At 47.5% G+C, this 19956-nt stretch overlaps 1 protein-coding gene across 1 annotated transcript in view; it reads right to left on the bottom strand.

Moving 5' to 3' along the window:
- The window catches only part of LOC138644533 (prolyl endopeptidase FAP-like), a 164566-nt gene that overhangs the window by 51158 nt on the left and 93452 nt on the right, over nt 1-19956 (bottom strand). Inside the window, exons 13-20 of the mRNA XM_069733051.1 lie at nt 18257-18361; nt 17637-17707; nt 15030-15083; nt 14245-14369; nt 14115-14162; nt 13903-14001; nt 2024-2093; nt 900-1094 (exon numbers count right to left, since the gene is read on the bottom strand). Coding sequence (XP_069589152.1) covers nt 900-1094; nt 2024-2093; nt 13903-14001; nt 14115-14162; nt 14245-14369; nt 15030-15083; nt 17637-17707; nt 18257-18361 — 767 coding nt within the window. The remainder of the gene's footprint in view (nt 1-899; nt 1095-2023; nt 2094-13902; nt 14002-14114; nt 14163-14244; nt 14370-15029; nt 15084-17636; nt 17708-18256; nt 18362-19956) is intronic.

Raw genomic sequence — 19956 nt, forward strand, 5'->3', positions numbered from 1 at the left:
TTTTCAGCCTTGTCTTAATACAATCTATAAATTGGATAGATGGATCATGACCCCCCCCCCCAAGGAATAAAGTGCTACAAGCCCCTATTGAACCTACTGCAAGAAGCATCACAGCTGTGTAATAGATCTGTCATCCGTACTGACTAATCCTGAGGTCAGAAGTGTTGGGAACCCTGACTGAGCCCCTGGAGGTTATAACCATAATGAACAAAGCCCTAAAAAATGCGCTAATCCTCGTAATGTTATTACACTTGATGACATTTTTTATGGCTTCCCATCATTAGGGCTGTAAAATGATGATGAATGCTTGAAGCCATAATATTTCACAGATACAATTACATAATTGCTGTAAAGTACAGAACTGGGTGTTCTATTATGTCTTGCACTCGTCGTGTATAGTCATGACATAAAGTAATGGCATGGCGCAAAAATACGCCATCACGTATGATTGGTGGCGGTCCAACCTGTGTGACCCCTTTTACCTTTTCTGAGAATGATGGTGCTGCGGCCCCTTCAATCCATGGGCGTCGTGAATTAGGCCTTGGTTGTATGTACGCGGCCAGGTATGTTTGACTCTGAAACGATGCGGCGGTTCAGAGAAAAACACACATTAGAAGCTAGTGGAAAACGGAGTAGGAAAATGTGGTTGCTGTGCAGGTCAGAATAATTTTTTATTATTTTTTTTAACCAGCCATTTGGCTGGATTTGTGCAAATAAAATCCTCAAAAATTCAGAAATTTAGGGGCAATTCGTAAAGAATTGGCTTTGTTTCAAAACGATTCGATCGTCTCTACTGGAGATCACACATATCAATGTTTTATCCTGAAAATCTAATTTATTAAATGTATACCAGCAGGAGGACATAATAGGGATCAACAATGACAAATATAATCACTCACTTCACTGCAAATATCTGGTCGTCAATCTCCAGTGTTCCCAGCTTCTTATAGACAGCGTGCATAAACTTGTCCCCCTGGTAAGCCGTTCCTCTACCATCCACTGACGCCACAATGATGTCCTCAGAGCTTGCCAGGTACGTCCTCCAGCTTATAGAAAATGTGTGATGCACCTCCTGACTGGAGGGCCCCCCATACCTGGAAGGGAAAGACATGAGACGCCGTCTGCAGAAACGTGATAGCTGCGTAGGTCACAAAATTCATCAGGATATTATTAGAATTTAGATACAAATTTTATTATTCCATTTTTTAATTTAAAAAAAACTGGAGTTAGTACACCACTATTTTTTTTTTGCTATGGGCTTAAAAACTAACAGGCAGAAAGTTGCCAACTAGCTGCTTGCTTTTCCCGGTATCTGCGCAGAGCAGTTACCGACCACGGCTGCGGCCAATTCTTCTGCTCAACAGAGCAACTCTTCCACTTCGAGGCTGCTCTGTTGATTTGGGCGTGACTGCCGGCGCCATATGGATTGACAACTGGCTTCCTGGAGTTAGGTAGCGTGGAGTTGGCTGTCGATCAGCATGATGTCAACAGTCACGACCCATCAACGGAAGAGGACGAAAGAGAAGCCATTCTGTCGATATGATGTCAGCAGAAGTCGCTGAATGACCAGCAGGAGTGGTGTGTGACTACTATGTTTTGGCAGAGATCGGCACCGGTCACAACAGATAACAGCTACCTGCCTATTTGTTCTTAGGCCCATGGTAAAAAAATGAAATTGTCCTGGATAACCCCTGCAAAAGATGACATAGCAAAAAGGGACAAAGGCCGTATGAAAAACGCAAAGAAAAAACCCCACAGGTAACCTAATTTACGTAATAGTAACATAGCAACAAAAATTCTTCAAATACTAATTGCTGGAAAGTCGCTTAATAATCACCTTGTTCCCACATTATTTTCTAAAAGGTGATGCGACTTTAGGATTGCCCTCTCCTGTGTCTGTATTCAGATGTAACCATATTGTTCCCACTAGCAAATATGAACTGTTGGAATTTTGACAATTGAAAAATGAAGATTAAACGTAAAAATAAAGTATTTATTTCATACTGATTAACTGATTACATACACATAAAGAAGAAGAGGATATTTCCTTGATTTATGAAAGCGAGGAGGTAGAGTCATCTTGTACCAGAATGCTAGGAAAACAAAGAAACAAAAATGGAATATTTTAGCTAAAAATAACAATTTCAACATGAAGCTAAAAAATATATATTTTTTGCTTTGTGGGTCTGAACACTATGAATTAAATAGGTTACTGCGCACACAAACTGCTATCTACAGACTAATGTCTTGGCTCAGCTTTGGCTATGCTTTGAAAGCTACATTTGCAGTAGAGCGGAGCAAAAATATTTTCAGGACCCATCCTGTCTTGCAGCAACAAAAAAACTTTAAAAAGGCCTTATCATGAAAAAAGTGTTAAAAAATCAATAGCGTGTGTGTAAAGAAGTGCATTTGCTACATACATCAATAAATAAATGAGTGCGGTTTTGTAAATACTTAAAATTTTCATCTGCTACACCGTATGTTTTTGACCTGTGAGTTTAGGTCTACCTCCGGTGGGGGGCGCACATGCTCAGTAGCTTCCCTGCTCTGTTCCTGTTCATGCCATGACATGATAACTGCTGTATGTGATGTTGATGTATCAAATGGAGCCAAGACAGGAGGATGGATAGATAGATAGATAGATAGATAGATAGATAGATAGATAGATAGCAGTCCATCTACCAAGAAACAGTTGGAACATCCAAGGCCTGAACACCTCGGCCTTAGGATGTAAAACAAATGACCCCAACTTCGTACAAAAACTGAAAAATATAGACATTCAGATCCTCCTGGAAACATCGACCAGAACTAAAAATGAATCCCTGGAACCCATCGGAAACAGGGAAATCTCTGTCCCTGCCCAGAAAATTTAAAGCAACAAACAGGGCTGCTGCTCATTAGGAATATTGATCTGGTATAAAGAAGAGCTATGTCTACTTTTGGGCCACCTATGTACCACCACCAGAGTCATCCTACTTCAATCCAGACAGCTTTGAGATCTTACAAGAAGAAGCCCCCATTATTAGGCCCTGGGCAAAGTTCTCATGTTTGGAGACCTCAATGTAAGAACAAGGAGAGAAAAAGACTTTTTGACCGTGGATGGAAACATGTACCGTATATATTTTGAGCAGAGACTGATGGCCACAACTTAGTACACACGTAGAGAAACAGCTATGACAGTACAATCAACAAAAGTGGCAAAAAGCTCCTGAATAGTGATGGGCAGACCCATGGATGTTCAAGACCTTCAGGTTCAAAAAGTTCGGTTCAGGTACCAGAATGGTACGCGAACTCAAACCCGGACCCCATTCAAATGGTGTTTCCCACACTGTCATCTGTGTGACAGCTCAAGAAACAGCGGCTCTGATCGGCAGTAACATTTCACGTTATTGCAGGTCACAACGCTGCATTTCCCATGCTGTCATACAGATGACATCATGTGAACATGCAGCTGAGATCGGAAGTGAAAAAAATTACAGCCGGTCCCAAGTGTCGATGGATGAGAGTTCTACTCCAATCATTGTACACCTGGTCTCGCTGATAGCAGCAAGATCAGGCGTACAATGATAAGAATATACACCAGCCCGCACCTGTCCAATTCTGGCACTTTGCCTGGCTCTTCACACTTGCCCTGGTGCGATGGAAAGTGAGATAATAGTTTTCGGGTTGATGTCAGCTGTTTTATGTCCACTGGCACCAAGCCCAGGGGATAATAATAGAGAGGCGTCTCCATAGTAAAATATAATAAAGACACAGCCAGAGTAAAGTCCTTTAATTGAAATAAACAGAGTCTTTTATTTGAAATAAAAACTCCCCCACCCTCATTTACCCATTTATTCACCAAAAAATAAAAATGAAAAAGAAAAGTTATACTCATCTATCCGCCAATAATCCATTAATGCCCTTGCCCCACGATGATGCGGTTGGTTTGGTGAGCGGTCACATCAGTGATGCAACTGCTCACTACGCCAGCCAGAACACACTGAGCTGAGCACGAGAAGAGCTTCCAGAGACCTTAATGATGTCCCCACCAATCACATGCAGCCACGTTCTCACAATCAGCTCAAGTGTATTCCAGTTGGCTTGGTGAGAGGTGGCTGCAGCCTTTCAACAAGCTTTATTTGGGCTGCCGAACCCTAACAGTAACACAGACTTCCAACAGAAGTCCGTGTTCGGGGTCCGAGCATGGACACTAGGTGTCTAGTACGGATCCCAAACTTTACAGTTTGGGTTCACCCATCTCTACTCCTGATTTTATGTAGAATTTTAGGACTTTAGCACCAAGGGAGACTCCCTAGGAAGGTGTACACTAAACTTCCATGTAGGAAGGAGTGTAGTAGATTATGCCATTACAGATATGGACCTGGCAAATATCACCCAACACATGCACCTGTCAGATCACAGCCATTTTTTTCTGTACATGAAATCTACAAAGAAACCATCCACACAAAAATTTCAGCCAAGCGGACGCTTCAACCTGCCTCCATCCTATAAATGGTCCAAGATGTCGGCAACAAAATACAAAAAGGTTCCAAGCAATATAATATAAAGAGGTCCTCCACCACTTTTACAACTACGAGAACAAGCCTAGCCCAGAAGGAGTGAGTCAAGCTGCAAAAGACGTCAATGATATATTCTACACCATGGCCAGATTGTCCGATCTAAAAAAGTCAACTACAAGAAGCCAGAAGAAAAACAGATCAATGGTTGGTTTGACAGAGAATGCAAAGAACATATGGAAGATTCTGAGAACAGCCTCAAAAAAGAAGCAGAGACCCAAGCCACCTGGGTCTGAGGGATGCCAATGACACCACACAAAGGCAGTTCAAAACTATCCTCAGGAAGAGGTAGAGTTACATCTCTACTAAACTTATCCGACTCCAAGACGACTCCTTCTGGGAACTATGGAACCACATGGGCACAAAAAAGCAAGAAAAACAACATCCATATCCAAAACGGCAACATCTGACTCCAGTACTTCAGAGACTTATATAAAGGCATCCTGAAGAAGAGGATCCTCAGTTTTCTCACCAAACACAACATCCTCAGCAAAAGCCAAGCAGGATTCATGTCAAATAACCGACCACATCTACAGCCTGCACAGCCTAATTTAAAGCCATGTCCACAACACAAAGCATGGGAAGATATATGCCTCTTTTGTTGACTTTAAAAAAATCTTCGACGCAGTATGGCACCAAGGCTTTTTGAGAGGGGAATAGGAGAAAAGACCTATGATGTCATCAAAAGCTCCTACACCGAGAAGTGCTGCAGCGCGTGTGTGAATGGCAGAAAAATGGTTGATTTCCAGCAGTCCCACAGAATCAGACAACGCTGCAGCCTAAGTTCAACGCTCTTCAACATTTACATCAATGAGCTGGCCACCACTCTGGAGTCTTCCACAGCACGAGTTCTCACACTCCATGATGCACAGGTAAAATTCTTGCTGTATGCAGATGACCTACTGCTGCAGTCATCAAACGAGAAAGGCCTCCAAGATATTCACCAGTCAGGGAGATTGAAACAATCCATAGAGACCCTGAAGGACAAGGGCTGCAAAACCTTCTATTCCATCCAAAGGAAACTACCATCTAAAGCTCCCAGTGAGGGACTGGCTAAAAATATTTGATGCGATCATCGCCCCAATCCTCATGTACGGCAGCAAAGTCTTGGGTCCTCACACATACCCAGACTGGTCAAGATGGGTTTCCAGACCAACAGAAATATTCCACCTGGAATTATGTAAGCAACTTCTCCAGGTCTATCGGACCACCACCAACAGAGACTGTCGGGCTGAGCAGGGCAGATTCCTTCCTCACCTAGCAGTTATAAACATGGCGCTGTCTCACCTACATAGTAGCAATCCAAGCTCCCATCACCATAAAGCCCTGCTACATATAGGTGGTTCACACGAACCAGGACTCCCGGAACAGCTCACCCAAACTCAACCAGACCAAAACACTAATCACAGCAGCCTGACAAAAGCCAGAATTAGGAAGATGGTAGACGAGGGCCAGGACAGGTAGGTCAATGACTAGAGGAACGATAACATCACCTCACAGAAACAGACCATGTACCGCATTCTACAGAGAGACTACAGACTAGCTGTATATCTGGACCCAGAGACTCCCAGCTCCTGAGCCGGTATAGACTCAGGGCCCACAGTCTGTCCATCGAATCCGGCCAGCCAGAGCTAAAAGCCCAAGGAGGACAGACTGTGACCACACTGTGACCTGGAGAAAGAGACCAACTCACTGCTACTCTGCACTAAATACTCAGCAATGAGGGACACTTAGTTCGGGAAACTCTCTCTGATCTCTGCCCGAATTTCAACTCCATGAAAGATGAAGAGAAAACATTTATCCTGCTGGGGGAAAAAGAGAGCTTGGTGAAGGTAGCAGCGCAGTATGTGAGCGCATGCCATAGGCTGCAAGAAAGAAAACTATGATATGCCATGGACTTTCATAGCCCCCACCCTAAATGTTACCATCTTTTCAGTTAGCCATTAAAAGGTATCAACCACTGAGGACTCTCAATTCTAAATATTTTACTATTAGGGAATAGGGACTGTGGTGCCCCCACCCATTATCCCCACAGTCCCTATTCCCTAATAGAAAAATATTTAGAATTGAGAGTCCTCAGTGGTTGATACCTTTTAATGGCTAACTGAAAAGATGGTAACAAATTGCAGCTTTCGAGACTACGCAGGTCTCTTCATCAGGCATAGACTAATACAAAATCTGAAGAATCTATCTACTGGCTAACACGGTACAAAGAGATATATATATATATATATATATATATATATATATATATATATATATATATATATATATGTATGTATATATATATCTATAATATAACGCTGGGAGCGTCACTCTGTCCGAAGCCTCTATAGACTGCGCAAGCGCCGGCGCAGTCTGGGCCTCACAGAGCGACGCTCCCGGGAGATCGCGGTGTGCGTTCACACTGAACACACACCGCGATCTCCACCGCAGAAGCAGGGACCGCCAGGAGGGTGAGTATCGGCCTATATTCACCTGTCCCCGTTCCATCGCTGAGCGGCGCCATCTTCCCGGTCTTCGTTCTGTGGCCTTCAGTTCAGAGGGCGCGATGACGCGCTTAATGCGCGCCGGCGCCGCCCTCTGACTGAACAGTCACAGCCAGGAGACCGGGAAGATGGCGGCGCTCAGTGATGGAACGCCGGACAGGTGAGTATAGTAAGTGCTGGGGGGCCTGAGCTGACGGCGATACCGGCACCTGACCCCCCACAGCGTGCCGGTGTCCCCGCCTGCTCAGGCCCCCCAGCACTCGGCGCCGAGCGGGTCAGAGGCAGTATGGGGACGCAGGATGGAGCAGCACATAAGGATGGGGACGCAGGATGGAGCAGCACATAAGGATGGGGACGCAGGATGGAGCAGCACATAAGGATGGGGACGCAGGATGGAGCAGCACATAAGGATGGGGACGCAGGATGGAGCAGCACATAAGGATGGGGACGCAGGATGGAGCAGCACATAAGGATGGGGACGCAGGATGGGAGCAGCACATAAGGATGGGGACGCAGGATGGAGCAGCACATAAGGATGGGGACGCAGGATGGAGCAGCACATAAGGATGGGGACGCAGGATGGGAGCAGCACATAAGGATGGGGACGCAGGATGGAGCAGCACATAAGGATGGGGACGCAGGATGGAGCAGCACATAAGGATGGGGACGCAGGATGCAGCATGAACATAAGGATGGGGACGCAGGATGGAGCAGCACATAAGGATGGGGACGCAGGATGGAGCAGCACATAAGGATGGGGACGCAGGATGGAGCAGCACATAAGGATGGGGACGCAGGATGGAGCAGCACATAAGGATGGGGACGCAGGATGGAGCAGCACATAAGGATGGGGACGCAGGATGGAGCAGCACATAAGGATGGGGACGCAGGATGGAGCAGCACATAAGGATGGGGACGCAGGATGGGAGCAGCACATAAGGATGGGGACGCAGGATGGAGCAGCACATAAGGATGGGGACGCAGGATGGAGCAGCACATAAGGATGGGGACGCAGGATGGGAGCAGCACATAAGGATGGGGACGCAGGATGGAGCAGCACATAAGGATGGGGACGCAGGATGGAGCAGCACATAAGGATGGGGACGCAGGATGGGAGCAGCACATAAGGATGGGGACGCAGGATGGAGCAGCACATAAGGATGGGGACGCAGGATGGAGCAGCACATAAGGATGGGGACGCAGGATGGGAGCAGCACATAAGGATGGGGACGCAGGATGGAGCAGCACATAAGGATGGGGACGCAGGATGGAGCAGCACATAAGGATGGGGACGCAGGATGGAGCAGCACATAAGGATGGGGACGCAGGATGGAGCAGCACATAAGGATGGGGACGCAGGATGGAGCAGCACATAAGGATGGGGACGCAGGATGGAGCAGCACATAAGGATGGGGACGCAGGATGGAGCAGCACATAAAGATGGGGACGCAGGATGGGAGCAGCACATAAGGATGGGGACGCAGGATGGAGCAGCACATAAGGATGGGGACGCAGGATGGAGCAGCACATAAGGATGGGGACGCAGGATGGGAGCAGCACATAAGGATGGGGACGCAGGATGGAGCAGCACATAAGGATGGAGACGCAGGATGGAGCAGCACATAAGGATGGGGACGCAGGATGGGAGCAGCACATAAGGATGGGGACGCAGGATGGAGCAGCACATAAGGATGGGGACGCAGGATGGAGCAGCACATAAGGATGGGGACGCAGGATGGGAGCAGCACATAAGGATGGGGACGCAGGATGGAGCAGCACATAAGGATGGGGACGCAGGATGGAGCAGCACATAAGGATGGGGACGCAGGATGGGAGCAGCACATAAGGATGGGGACGCAGGATGGAGCAGCACATAAGGATGGGGACGCAGGATGGAGCAGCACATAAGGATGGGGACGCAGGATGGAGCAGCACATAAGGATGGGGACGCAGGATGGAGCAGCACATAAGGATGGGGACGCAGGATGGAGCAGCACATAAGGATGGGGACGCAGGATGGAGCAGCACATAAGGATGGGGACGCAGGATGGAGCAGCACATAAGGATGGGGACGCAGGATGGGAGCAGCACATAAGGATGGGGACGCAGGATGGAGCAGCACAAGGATGGGGACGCAGGATGGAGCAGCACATAAGGATGGGGACGCAGGATGGGAGCAGCACATAAGGATGGGGACGCAGGATGGAGCAGCACATAAGGATGGGGACGCAGGATGGAGCAGCACATAAGGATGGGGACGCAGGATGGAGCAGCACATAAGGATGGGGACGCAGGATGGAGCAGCACATAAGGATGGGGACGCAGGATGGAGCAGCACATAAGGATGGGGACGCAGGATGGAGCAGCACATAAGGATGGGGACGCAGGATGGAGCAGCACATAAGGATGGGGACGCAGGATGCAGCAGCACATAAGGATGGGGACGCAGGATGGAGCAGCACATAAGGATGGGGACGCAGGATGGAGCAGCACATAAGGATGGGGACACAGGATGGGAGCAGCACATAAGGATGGGGACGCAGGATGGAGCAGCACATAAGGATGGGGACGCAGGATGGAGCAGCACATAAGGATGGGGACGCAGGATGGAGCAGCACATAAGGATGGGGACGCAGGATGCAGCAGCACATAAGGATGGGGACGCAGGATGGAGCAGCACATAAGGATGGGGACGCAGGATGGAGCAGCACATAAGGATGGGGACGCAGGATGGAGCAGCACATAAGGATGGGGACGCAGGATGGAGCAGCACATAAGGATGGGGACGCAGGATGGAGCAGCACATAAGGATGGGGACGCAGGATGCAGCAGCACATAAGGATGGGGACGCAGGATGGAGCAGCACATAAGGATGGGGACGCAAGATGCAGCAGCACATAAGGATGGGGACGCAGGATGGAGCAGCACATAAGGATGGGGACGCAGGATGGAGCAGCACATAAGGATGGGGACGCAGGATGGAGCAGCACATAAGGATGGGGACGCAGGATGGAGCAGCACATAACAGGATGGGGACGCAGGATGCAGCATGAACATAAGGATGGGGACGCAGGATGGGAGCAGCACATAAGGATGGGGACGCAGGATGGAGCAGCACATAACAGGATGGGGACGCAGGATGGAGCAGCACATAAGGATGGGGACGCAGGATGGGAGCAGCACATAAGGATGGGGACGCAGGATGGAGCAGCACATAAGGATGGGGACGCAGGATGGAGCAGCACATAAGGATGGGGACGCAGGATGCAGCATGAACATAAGGATGGGGACGCAGGATGGGAGCAGCACATAAGGATGAGGACGCAGGATGGAGCAGCACATAACAGGATGGGGACGCAGGATGGAGCAGCACATAAGGATGGGGACGCAGGATGGGAGCAGCACATAAGGATGGGGACGCAGGATGGAGCAGCACATAAGGATGGGGACGCAGGATGGAGCAGCACATAAGGATGGGGACGCAGGATGGGAGCAGCACATAAGGATGGGGACGCAGGATGGAGCAGCACATAAGGATGGGGACGCAGGTTGGAGCAGCACATAAGGATGGGGACGCAGGATGGGAGCAGCATATAAGGATGGGGACGCAGGATGCAGCAGCACATAAGGATGGGGACGCAGGATGGAGCAGCACATAAGGATGGGGACGCAGGATGGAGCAGCACATAAGGATGGGGACGCAGGATGGAGCAGCACATAATAGGATGGGGACGCAGGATGCAGCATGAACATAAGGATGGGGACGCAGGATGGGAGCAGCACATAAGGATGGGGACGCAGGATGGAGCAGCACATAACAGGATGGGGACGCAGGATGGAGCAGCACATAAGGATGGGGACGCAGGATGGGAGCAGCACATAAGGATGGGGACGCAGGATGGAGCAGCACATAAGGATGGGGACGCAGGATGGAGCAGCACATAAGGATGGGGACGCAGGATGCAGCATGAACATAAGGATGGGGACGCAGGATGGGAGCAGCACATAAGGATGGGGACGCAGGATGGAGCAGCACATAACAGGATGGGGACGCAGGATGGAGCAGCACATAAGGATGGGGACGCAGGATGGGAGCAGCACATAAGGATGGGGACGCAGGATGGAGCAGCACATAAGGATGGGGACGCAGGATGGAGCAGCACATAAGGATGGCGACGCAGGATGCAGCATGAACATAAGGATGGGGACGCAGGATGCAGCATGAACATAAGGATGGGGACGCAGGATGGAGCAGCACATAAGGATGGGGACGCAGGATGGAGCAGCACATCACAGGATGGGGAAGCAGGATGGAGCAGCACATAAGGATGGGGACGCAGGATGGGAGCAGCACATAAGGATGGGGACGCAGGATGGAGCAGCACATAAGGATGAGGACGCAGGATGGGAGCAGCACATAAGGATGGGGACGCAGGATGGAGCAGCACATAAGGATGGGGACGCAGGATGGAGCAGCACATAAGGATGGGGACGCAGGATGCAGCATGAACATAAGGATGGGGACGCAGGATGCAGCATGAACATAAGGATGGGGACGCAGGATGGAGCAGCACATAAGGATGGGGACGCAGGATGGAGCAGCACATAACAGGATGGGGACGCAGGATGGGAGCAGCACATAAGGATGGGGACGCAGGATGGAGCAGCACATAACAGGATGGGGACGCAGGATGGAGCAGCACATAAGGATGGGGACGCAGGATGGGAGCAGCACATAAGGATGGGGACGCAGGATGGAGCAGCACATAAGGATGGGGACGCAGGATGGAGCAGCACATAAGGATGGGGACGCAGGATGCAGCATGAACATAAGGATGGGGACGCAGGATGCAGCATGAACATAAGGATGGGGACGCAGGATGGAGCAGCACATAAGGATGGGGACGCAGGATGGAGCAGCACATAACAGGATGGGGACGCAGGATGGGAGCAGCACATAAGGATGGGGACGCAGGATGGAGCAGCACATAACAGGATGGGGACGCAGGATGGAGCAGCACATAAGGATGGGGACGCAGGATGGGAGCAGCACATAAGGATGGGGACGCAGGATGGAGCAGCACATAAGGATGAGGACGCACGATGGAGCAGCACATAAGGATGGGGACGCAGGATGCAGCATGAACATAAGGATGGGGACGCAGGATGCAGCATGAACATAAGGATGGGGACGCAGGATGCAGCATGAACATAAGGATGGGGACGCAGGATGCAGCAGCACATAAGGATGGGGACGCAGGATGCAGTATGAACATAAGGATGGGGACGCAGGATGGGAGCAGCACATAAGGATGGGGACGCAGGATGCAGCAGCACATAAGGATGGGGACGCAGGATGCAGCATGAACATAAGGATGGGGACGCAGGATGGGAGCAGCACATAAGGATGGGGACGCAGGATGCAGCAGCACATAAGGATGGGGACGCAGGATGCAGCAGCACATAAGGATGGGGACGCAGGATGCAGCATGAACATAAGGATGGGGATGCAGGATGCAGCAGCACATAAGGATGGGGACGCAGGATGCAGCAGTACATAAGGATGGGGACGCAGGATGGAGCAGCACATAAGGATGGGGACGCAGGATGCAGCAGCACATAAGGATGGGGACGCAGGATGCAGCAGCACATAAGGATGGGGACGCAGGATGGAGCAGCACATAAGGATGGGGACGCAGGATGCAGCAGCACATAAGGATGGGGACGCAGGATGGAGCAGCACATAAGGATGGGGACGCAGGATGGGAGCAGCACATAAGGATGGGGACGCAGGATGGAGCAGCACATAAGGATGGGGACGCAGGATGCAGCAGCACATAAGGATGGGGACGCAGGATGCAGCAGCACATAAGGATGGGGACGCAGGATGCAGCAGTACATAAGGATGGGGACGCAGGATGGAGCAGCGCATGACAGGATGGGGACGCATGATGGAGCAGCGCATGACAGGATGGGGATGCAGGATGGAGCAGCGCATGACAGGATGGGGACGCAGGATGGGAGCAGTGCATCACAGGATGGGAGCAGCGCATCACAGGATGGGGACGCAGGATGGGAGCAGCGCATGACAGGATGGGGACGCAGGATGGGAGCAGCGCATGACAGGAAAGGGAACGCAGGATGGAGCAGCACATGACAGGATGGGGACGCAGGATGGAGCAGCGCATGACAGGATGGGGACGCAGGATGGAGCAGCTCATGACAGGATGGGGACGCAGGATGGAGCAGCGCATGACAGGATGGGGACGCAGGATGGAGCAGCACATACCATGATGGAGACAATATACCAATATAAATGCTCGCCACCCGGGTGTAGAATGGGTTCAATAGCTAGTATATATATATTCTGTATTCACTAATATACACTTGCTTTGGCAAAACCAATGTGCATTTAGTCCTGACAATGAAGCTTCTTTGAATTGAATTGATAGAACAAGATAAGAAGGACAGCTACACATATATAAATATGAGATAGATAGATATTAGATAATAGATAGATAGATAGATAGATAGATAGATAGATAGATAGATAGCACAGAACTGCACAGAAGAGAGCAACAGCCCCTTGTTTTAGTCCCAGTCCAGTGCTACTTTCTGACATGTCTTTACAGCATGTGAGGAGGTTGGAAAATGTTCACAAACGCACCCGTATGCTTTACTATATTAAAAATTATATAGCGTGACTGCAGACTTTCGTGCCAAACCTGGACAACCCCTTTAATAATTACTTCAGCCTATAGTACCACCTAGTGGTCAGTACAGAAAGTAAATCTATCAGGATGTATATACCGCAGAGGTTTTCTATTCTATTCGTATTTTTAAGGAGTTCATACTCATTCCATTCTGCTTAATGTTCCCAATTTTCTCCGTTGGCATCTGTACTGTGAGAAGATTGGATTGCAGTTTTTGGTTGTCTTGTAGTATCTGGATTTCTGCATGAAATATAACAATTACGGTAATATATTTTTCACAAAAGCAGAGATAATAAAACAAACTCTACAGATTCCAAATCATTGATCTTAAGAAAGACATGTAATACTAATACCTTTATCAGTAGTACCATTGTGAATCGTATGTATGGGAAGACCCGGCCCTGTAAAATAAAGCATGAATTATTGTTCTGATAGAATTATTTTCAATGTCACGTGTTATAGGGGACGGTTCCAGGCTCTCACCATAACAGCTCAGGGAGTAGTACTTAGCATTGGTGCTCAATTTGGCATAATAATATTGGCATCGCTCCTTCCTTAAAGTGCAGGTAAGACATTGCTTTTCTCGACGTTTGCCTTGGAGTGAGATTCTGCAATCAAATTTACACTTTTGTACTGAATTGTTTTAAATTTATGCATTCTTAAAATCCATTGTCTGTTTTAGAAAAAAAACCAAAAAACGTTTCAAAAATACTCCTTAAACGGGTTGACCTTAACGTAGATGGCCTACCCCACAGATCAGACATTGATGTCCTAAGGATAAGCAATTAATGCTAACGTCCTCAACAAACCCGTTTAAAGGGTCTTTCTAATGTTCTATCTCCAGGAGTGTATTGCTCCCGTCCCGGAGCTTCTTGCTTTGCCTATGGCGGTGTGCTCCTGCAAATTTCCATTTCATGGTTGCGCCCATGGTCTGAACTATGCGCTCTCCTGCGCTGGTAGTGGAGGCAGCATGGAAAAAGCATAGGGACAATGAAACTAGATGGACGGATGGATAGATGGACGGATCTGGCAAGCTTCGGTGCACCATGAACAGTCTCTAAAGCACAGATTTATCTAGGTACCGTAAGTGGACACTCTGAGGTTGCAACGTGGCTGGTAGTCAACAAGATGCACACTATAAAATGAAAAATCCCTCCATTTTTGAGAATTAAGAGGTTTTTAATATAAGGTAGAGTAAACTGCAAATTTGCCTTTTTGTAATCCAGCAAATCCTGGGTATAAAATCCCAACACTGGTGAAGATATTACCGATAAACATTTCTCCTTCCCGGAAATCCTTCAAATTCATTACTCGTGTAGTATCTGTAAGACAAACAAACTTGTTATAATGCCAGGGAGCAGACAAAGTCTCCATGACAGTAATATTATATTTTCTATAAGTACAGCAAGATTCCATAAATCTAATATAAACAAGATTGGATTACTAAATATTCCATATCCTTAGATAGTCAATGAAAATGCTGTAAAATAATGACAAAGCCTTAGAAGCTATGAAGGGTTTCATTGTTTATCTTGACCCCTCCTTCTACTCTTCCCTATCAAGTCTTTTTCTGCCAGTTCAAAAGTCCAAAATATTTTGGCTATATATTAATTTAAAGGGGTTCTATATTGGATGAAATATATAATCTTTTAGATTTTGCAAAACGTCAAAATTTTTTAAGTGAATTAATTTAGTTTAAAAAGTTGTGTGCAGGTACAGCAATTATATACTTGTTTTGGCTCCCCATGGTGTTTCCTTGATTCCCTCCCAAGTCCACATAATGTAATGTATCCCGAATATCCCCCATCCTCTAGAATTCCATGCCTTAACATGTCCAATTATGCACCACCCTTGGATCCTTCAGACGGAACCTGAAAACCCATCTCTTCAGGAAAGCCTACAGCCTGCAATAACCATTCTGCCGCCTCACCACCACCCGAGCTGCCGCTTCACCACCACCCGAGCTGCCGCCTCACCACCACCCGAGCTGCCGCCTCACCACCACCAGAGCTGCCACCTCACCACCACCCGAGCTGCTGTCTCACGACCACCCGAGCTGCCACCTCACCACCACCAGAGCTGCCGCCTCACCACCACCCGAGCTGCCGCCTCACCACCACCAGAGCTGCCGCCTCACCATCACCCGAGCTGCTGCACCCCCGACCTTCTGTCTCTTCCCCATTATCCCGTAGAATGTAAGTCTGCAAGGACAGGGTCCTCTCCCCTCTGTACCAGTCTGTCATTTTAAATTTGTTTACTGTAAACGATATCTATAATTATGTACGTAACCCCTTTCACCTGTACAGCACCATGGAATTAACGGTGCTATATAAATAAATAATAATAATAATGTATCCCGTGCTGGTGGTCACACATGCTCAGTTTTATCAACTGAACCGTCTTGTAGAATTATTCCAATTCCCCGAGGATCATGTGACATTGTGTTATGTCACACAATCCCTGAGGCCAGTTAGCTCCAACTTCACTCAGCCATAGCTCTCACTTACTCTAGATGTGAATTACATCTATAGGAGAGGTGTTATGAAAGGCAATTCAGTACTACAATGGACATAGCAGTCAGAGCACATACAGTGATCTGACAATAACCCAAAATCATAGAACGAGCTCTGAGACGTGGGAACTCTGCAGACCGCAATCCCTAATCCTCTCCAAACAACACTAGAGGCAGCCGTGGATTGCGCCTAACTCTGCCTATGCAACTCGGCACAGCCCGAGAAACTAACCAGCCTGAAGATAGAAAATAAGCCTACCTTGCCTCAGAGAAATACCCCAAAGGAAAAGGCAGCCCCCCACATATAATGACTGTGAGTTAAGATGAAAAGACAAACGTAGAGATGAAATAGATTCAGCAAAGTGAGGCCCGACTTTCTTAACAGATCGAGGATAGAAAAGGTAACTTTGCGGTCTACACAAAACCCTAAAGAAAACCACGCAAAGGGGGCAAAAAGACCCTCCGTACCGAACTAATGGCACGGAGGTACACCCCTTGCGTCCCAGAGCTTCCAGCAACAAAATAGACAAGCTGGACAGAAAAAATAGCAAACAAATAGCAAAGAAGCACTTAGCTATGCAGAGCAGCAGGCCACAGGAATGATCCAGGGAAAAGCAAGTCCAACACTGGAACATTGACAGGAAGCCAGGATCAAAGCATTAGGTGGAGTTAAGTAGAGAAGCACCTAACGACCTCACCAGATCACCTGAGGGAGGAAACTCAGAAGCCGCAGTACCACTTCCCTCCACCAACAGAAGGTCACAGAGAGAATCAGCCGAAGTACCACTTGTGACCACAGGAGGGAGCTCTGCCACAGAATTCACAACAGAGAGGAGAATGACGACAACGCTGACAGATAATCAACAATATCACGCGATCCTCAGGGGTGGCATTGCCGACACTGCTGCAATGCAGTCAGCGCAGGAGGATTGTTTTGCTGAGGGGAATCATAGGGATTCAGAAGGGGTTGTCCTAGTACTGGACAACTCTTTTAAGGGAATTATAATGTATAAATATTAGTGATGAGCACACGTGCTTGATTATCCGAGCATGCTCAGGTGTTATCCAAGTATCTCGGGCGCGCTCGTATATTATGTTCGAGTCCCTGCGGCTGCATGATTTGTGGCTGTTAGCCTGAATACATGTGGGGATTTCCTAACAAATAGACAATCCCTGCATGTGTTCACGCTGTCTGACAGCCGTGAATAATGCAGCCGCGGGGACTCGAACCTAATATACGAGCACGCCCAATATACTCGGATAACACCTGAGCATGCTCAGATAAGACGTCATCCGAGCACGTTCGCTCATCACTCATAAAGATGAATACAGTGACCCATAGAAGCAATAATCACACACTTACATAGCTTTGTCTGTAACATATAGTATATAAACCGCTTCCCAGCGTCCTTTCGTAATTTGGACTGCATTAGCCTAGCAGGGAATAAAAGGAAACTGTAAAATAATAATAGGTAGGAAAGTAGGAAATCTCACTGCAATGTTATATTAACCTCGGAAATGTTTTAATCCAAAATAATATCAAAGTAAAGAATATTGCAAAATAGAATGAGAATATAAACTAAGTACACAGCCTTGTAAGATATAGACCCATATAAAAATTGTACTTTTAGTGTAAACTGTAAGCTTAGTAAAGTGCTCAGTGCACCCTAGGTGTGGCCGAGAGGCTCAGTGTACAGTTCTCCCATTATTGTTGCATGCCCCTGCCTCGTTCACTGGTGATTGACAGCACCGGCTTTCAATAAAGGCTCAGACAACCAGCACTGTCAATCACCAACGAAGGAGGCAGGGGTACACACCCAAGAGCACTGTGCTGTTTGGTCCCACCAAGGGTGCACTAAGCACCCTAATTCATATATTTTGTGTTAAACTTTACTTTCTCCACAATGGAGGAAGTTTGGGTGACAGATGCCCCGTCATTGAGTGGTACGAATTCTGGGAATGATTATAGGCAGTGTCACCTACCATGGTGTCATTGACATAATGGATATGTTTATAGCCGTCCTGGTCACTGAGGATTTGGTAGTAGGACATACTATCTGATGTAAAAACTGGGAGAGAGGGGAAGAACTGGAAAAAAAATATGAGAATGATTAAATACAGCAAAACAAATAGTATCACAATAGTAAATAACAGATGCAGTCTGCAGATTAGGACTCTATAGAAACTGAGTAACAATCTCTATCAGTAGTAATGAAATCCATATCAGCTGTTCCCCAAATTATCCAAAATCCCAAATAACTAAGAAATGGGACATTACATTGGATGAGTGCACAGTTGATATACTGTACTCTAGTAAATCTGTATGCAGCCAGCTATTCAGCTCCCTGGGGTGATGACAGCAAGCAGTTAGATGTGTATTAATTTAAGGGAATCTGTTACCAGGCTTTTGCCGCCTATGAACAGTATGATGTAGGGGCAGAGACCCTGATTCCAGTGCTGTGTCATTTACTGGGCTGCTTGCTGTAGTTTTGATAAAATCACTATTTTATCAGCAGGAGATTATCATCAGAAGACTAGTGAACCATCTGCCAGGTAGTCCTCCATTCTCATGAGCTCTGTATAACCAAGTCCCCAAATCTGATTGGCAGTTTTCTGCTTATGCACAGTGTACACAGAAATCTATTATAGAAATTTGATTCCAGCTCACCCAGTTGCTCTATGAGCTCATCCACCTGGGGCTCAGACACCGGCCTCGCCCTGGCCTCGCATCAAGGAAAATAGAAAAAATGGGAGTCCAGCTCAACAGGACTGGATTTTACTTTTTCATGTCGACATGGGTCATGTCGACCATGTAAATTTCTCTTTTGTATGCACCATATTTTCTTTTGAAAAAGAAAAGGAAAATCCAGTCCTGTTGAGCCGGACTCCAATTTTTTCTATTACACAAAAATATGCCAATCAGTAGTATGGGCGGGTTTATACAGAGCTCAGCATTCAGAGAACTGCTCCATCTGCAGCAGAAAAAAACAGGGATTTTATCCAAAATACAACAAGCAGCCCAGTAAGTGACACATCGCTGGAATCAGGGTCTGTGACTCCATATCATGCTGCTCTCAAATGGGGTAGAAAAATTTGGTGACAGATTCCCTTTAATAGGTTTGCCTATGATGTAGTGTGAACATTTTTCTATAAGCAAGGAATATTTTAGCCGGACTGGGACTAAAGAACAGCCTGGCCACATCGATCCCACATGTGTCTTTATTAGGATTCTTTCACAAAATGTTTATTTTATTATTAACATTTTAAAATGATTAAAATGTTTTTTCATTTTATTATTATTATTTTTTTATTTTTTATTAAGACACCCTCCTTGAAAGCCTAGAGGCTTGGCTGCAGGTTTACCTGGCGGTCGCTCACATATAAATATGTAGATGATGAGGGGCAGCATGGTGGCTCAGTGGTTAGCACTGTATGGTGGCTCAGTGGTTAGCAGTGCAGCCTTGCAGCGCTGGGGTCCTGGGTTCTAATCCCACCCTGGACAACATCTGCAAAGAGTTTGTATGTTCTCCCCGTGTTTGTGTGGGTTTTCTCCAGTTTCCTCCCACATTCCAAAGACATACTGATAGGGAATTTAGATTGTGAGCCCCATCGGGGACAGTGATGATAATGTGGGCAAACTGTAAAGCGCTGCGGAATATGTTAGCGCTATATAAAAATAAAGA

This window comes from Ranitomeya imitator, chromosome 7 (assembly GCF_032444005.1).
Source record: "Ranitomeya imitator isolate aRanImi1 chromosome 7, aRanImi1.pri, whole genome shotgun sequence".
Classification (NCBI taxonomy): domain Eukaryota; kingdom Metazoa; phylum Chordata; class Amphibia; order Anura; family Dendrobatidae; genus Ranitomeya; species Ranitomeya imitator.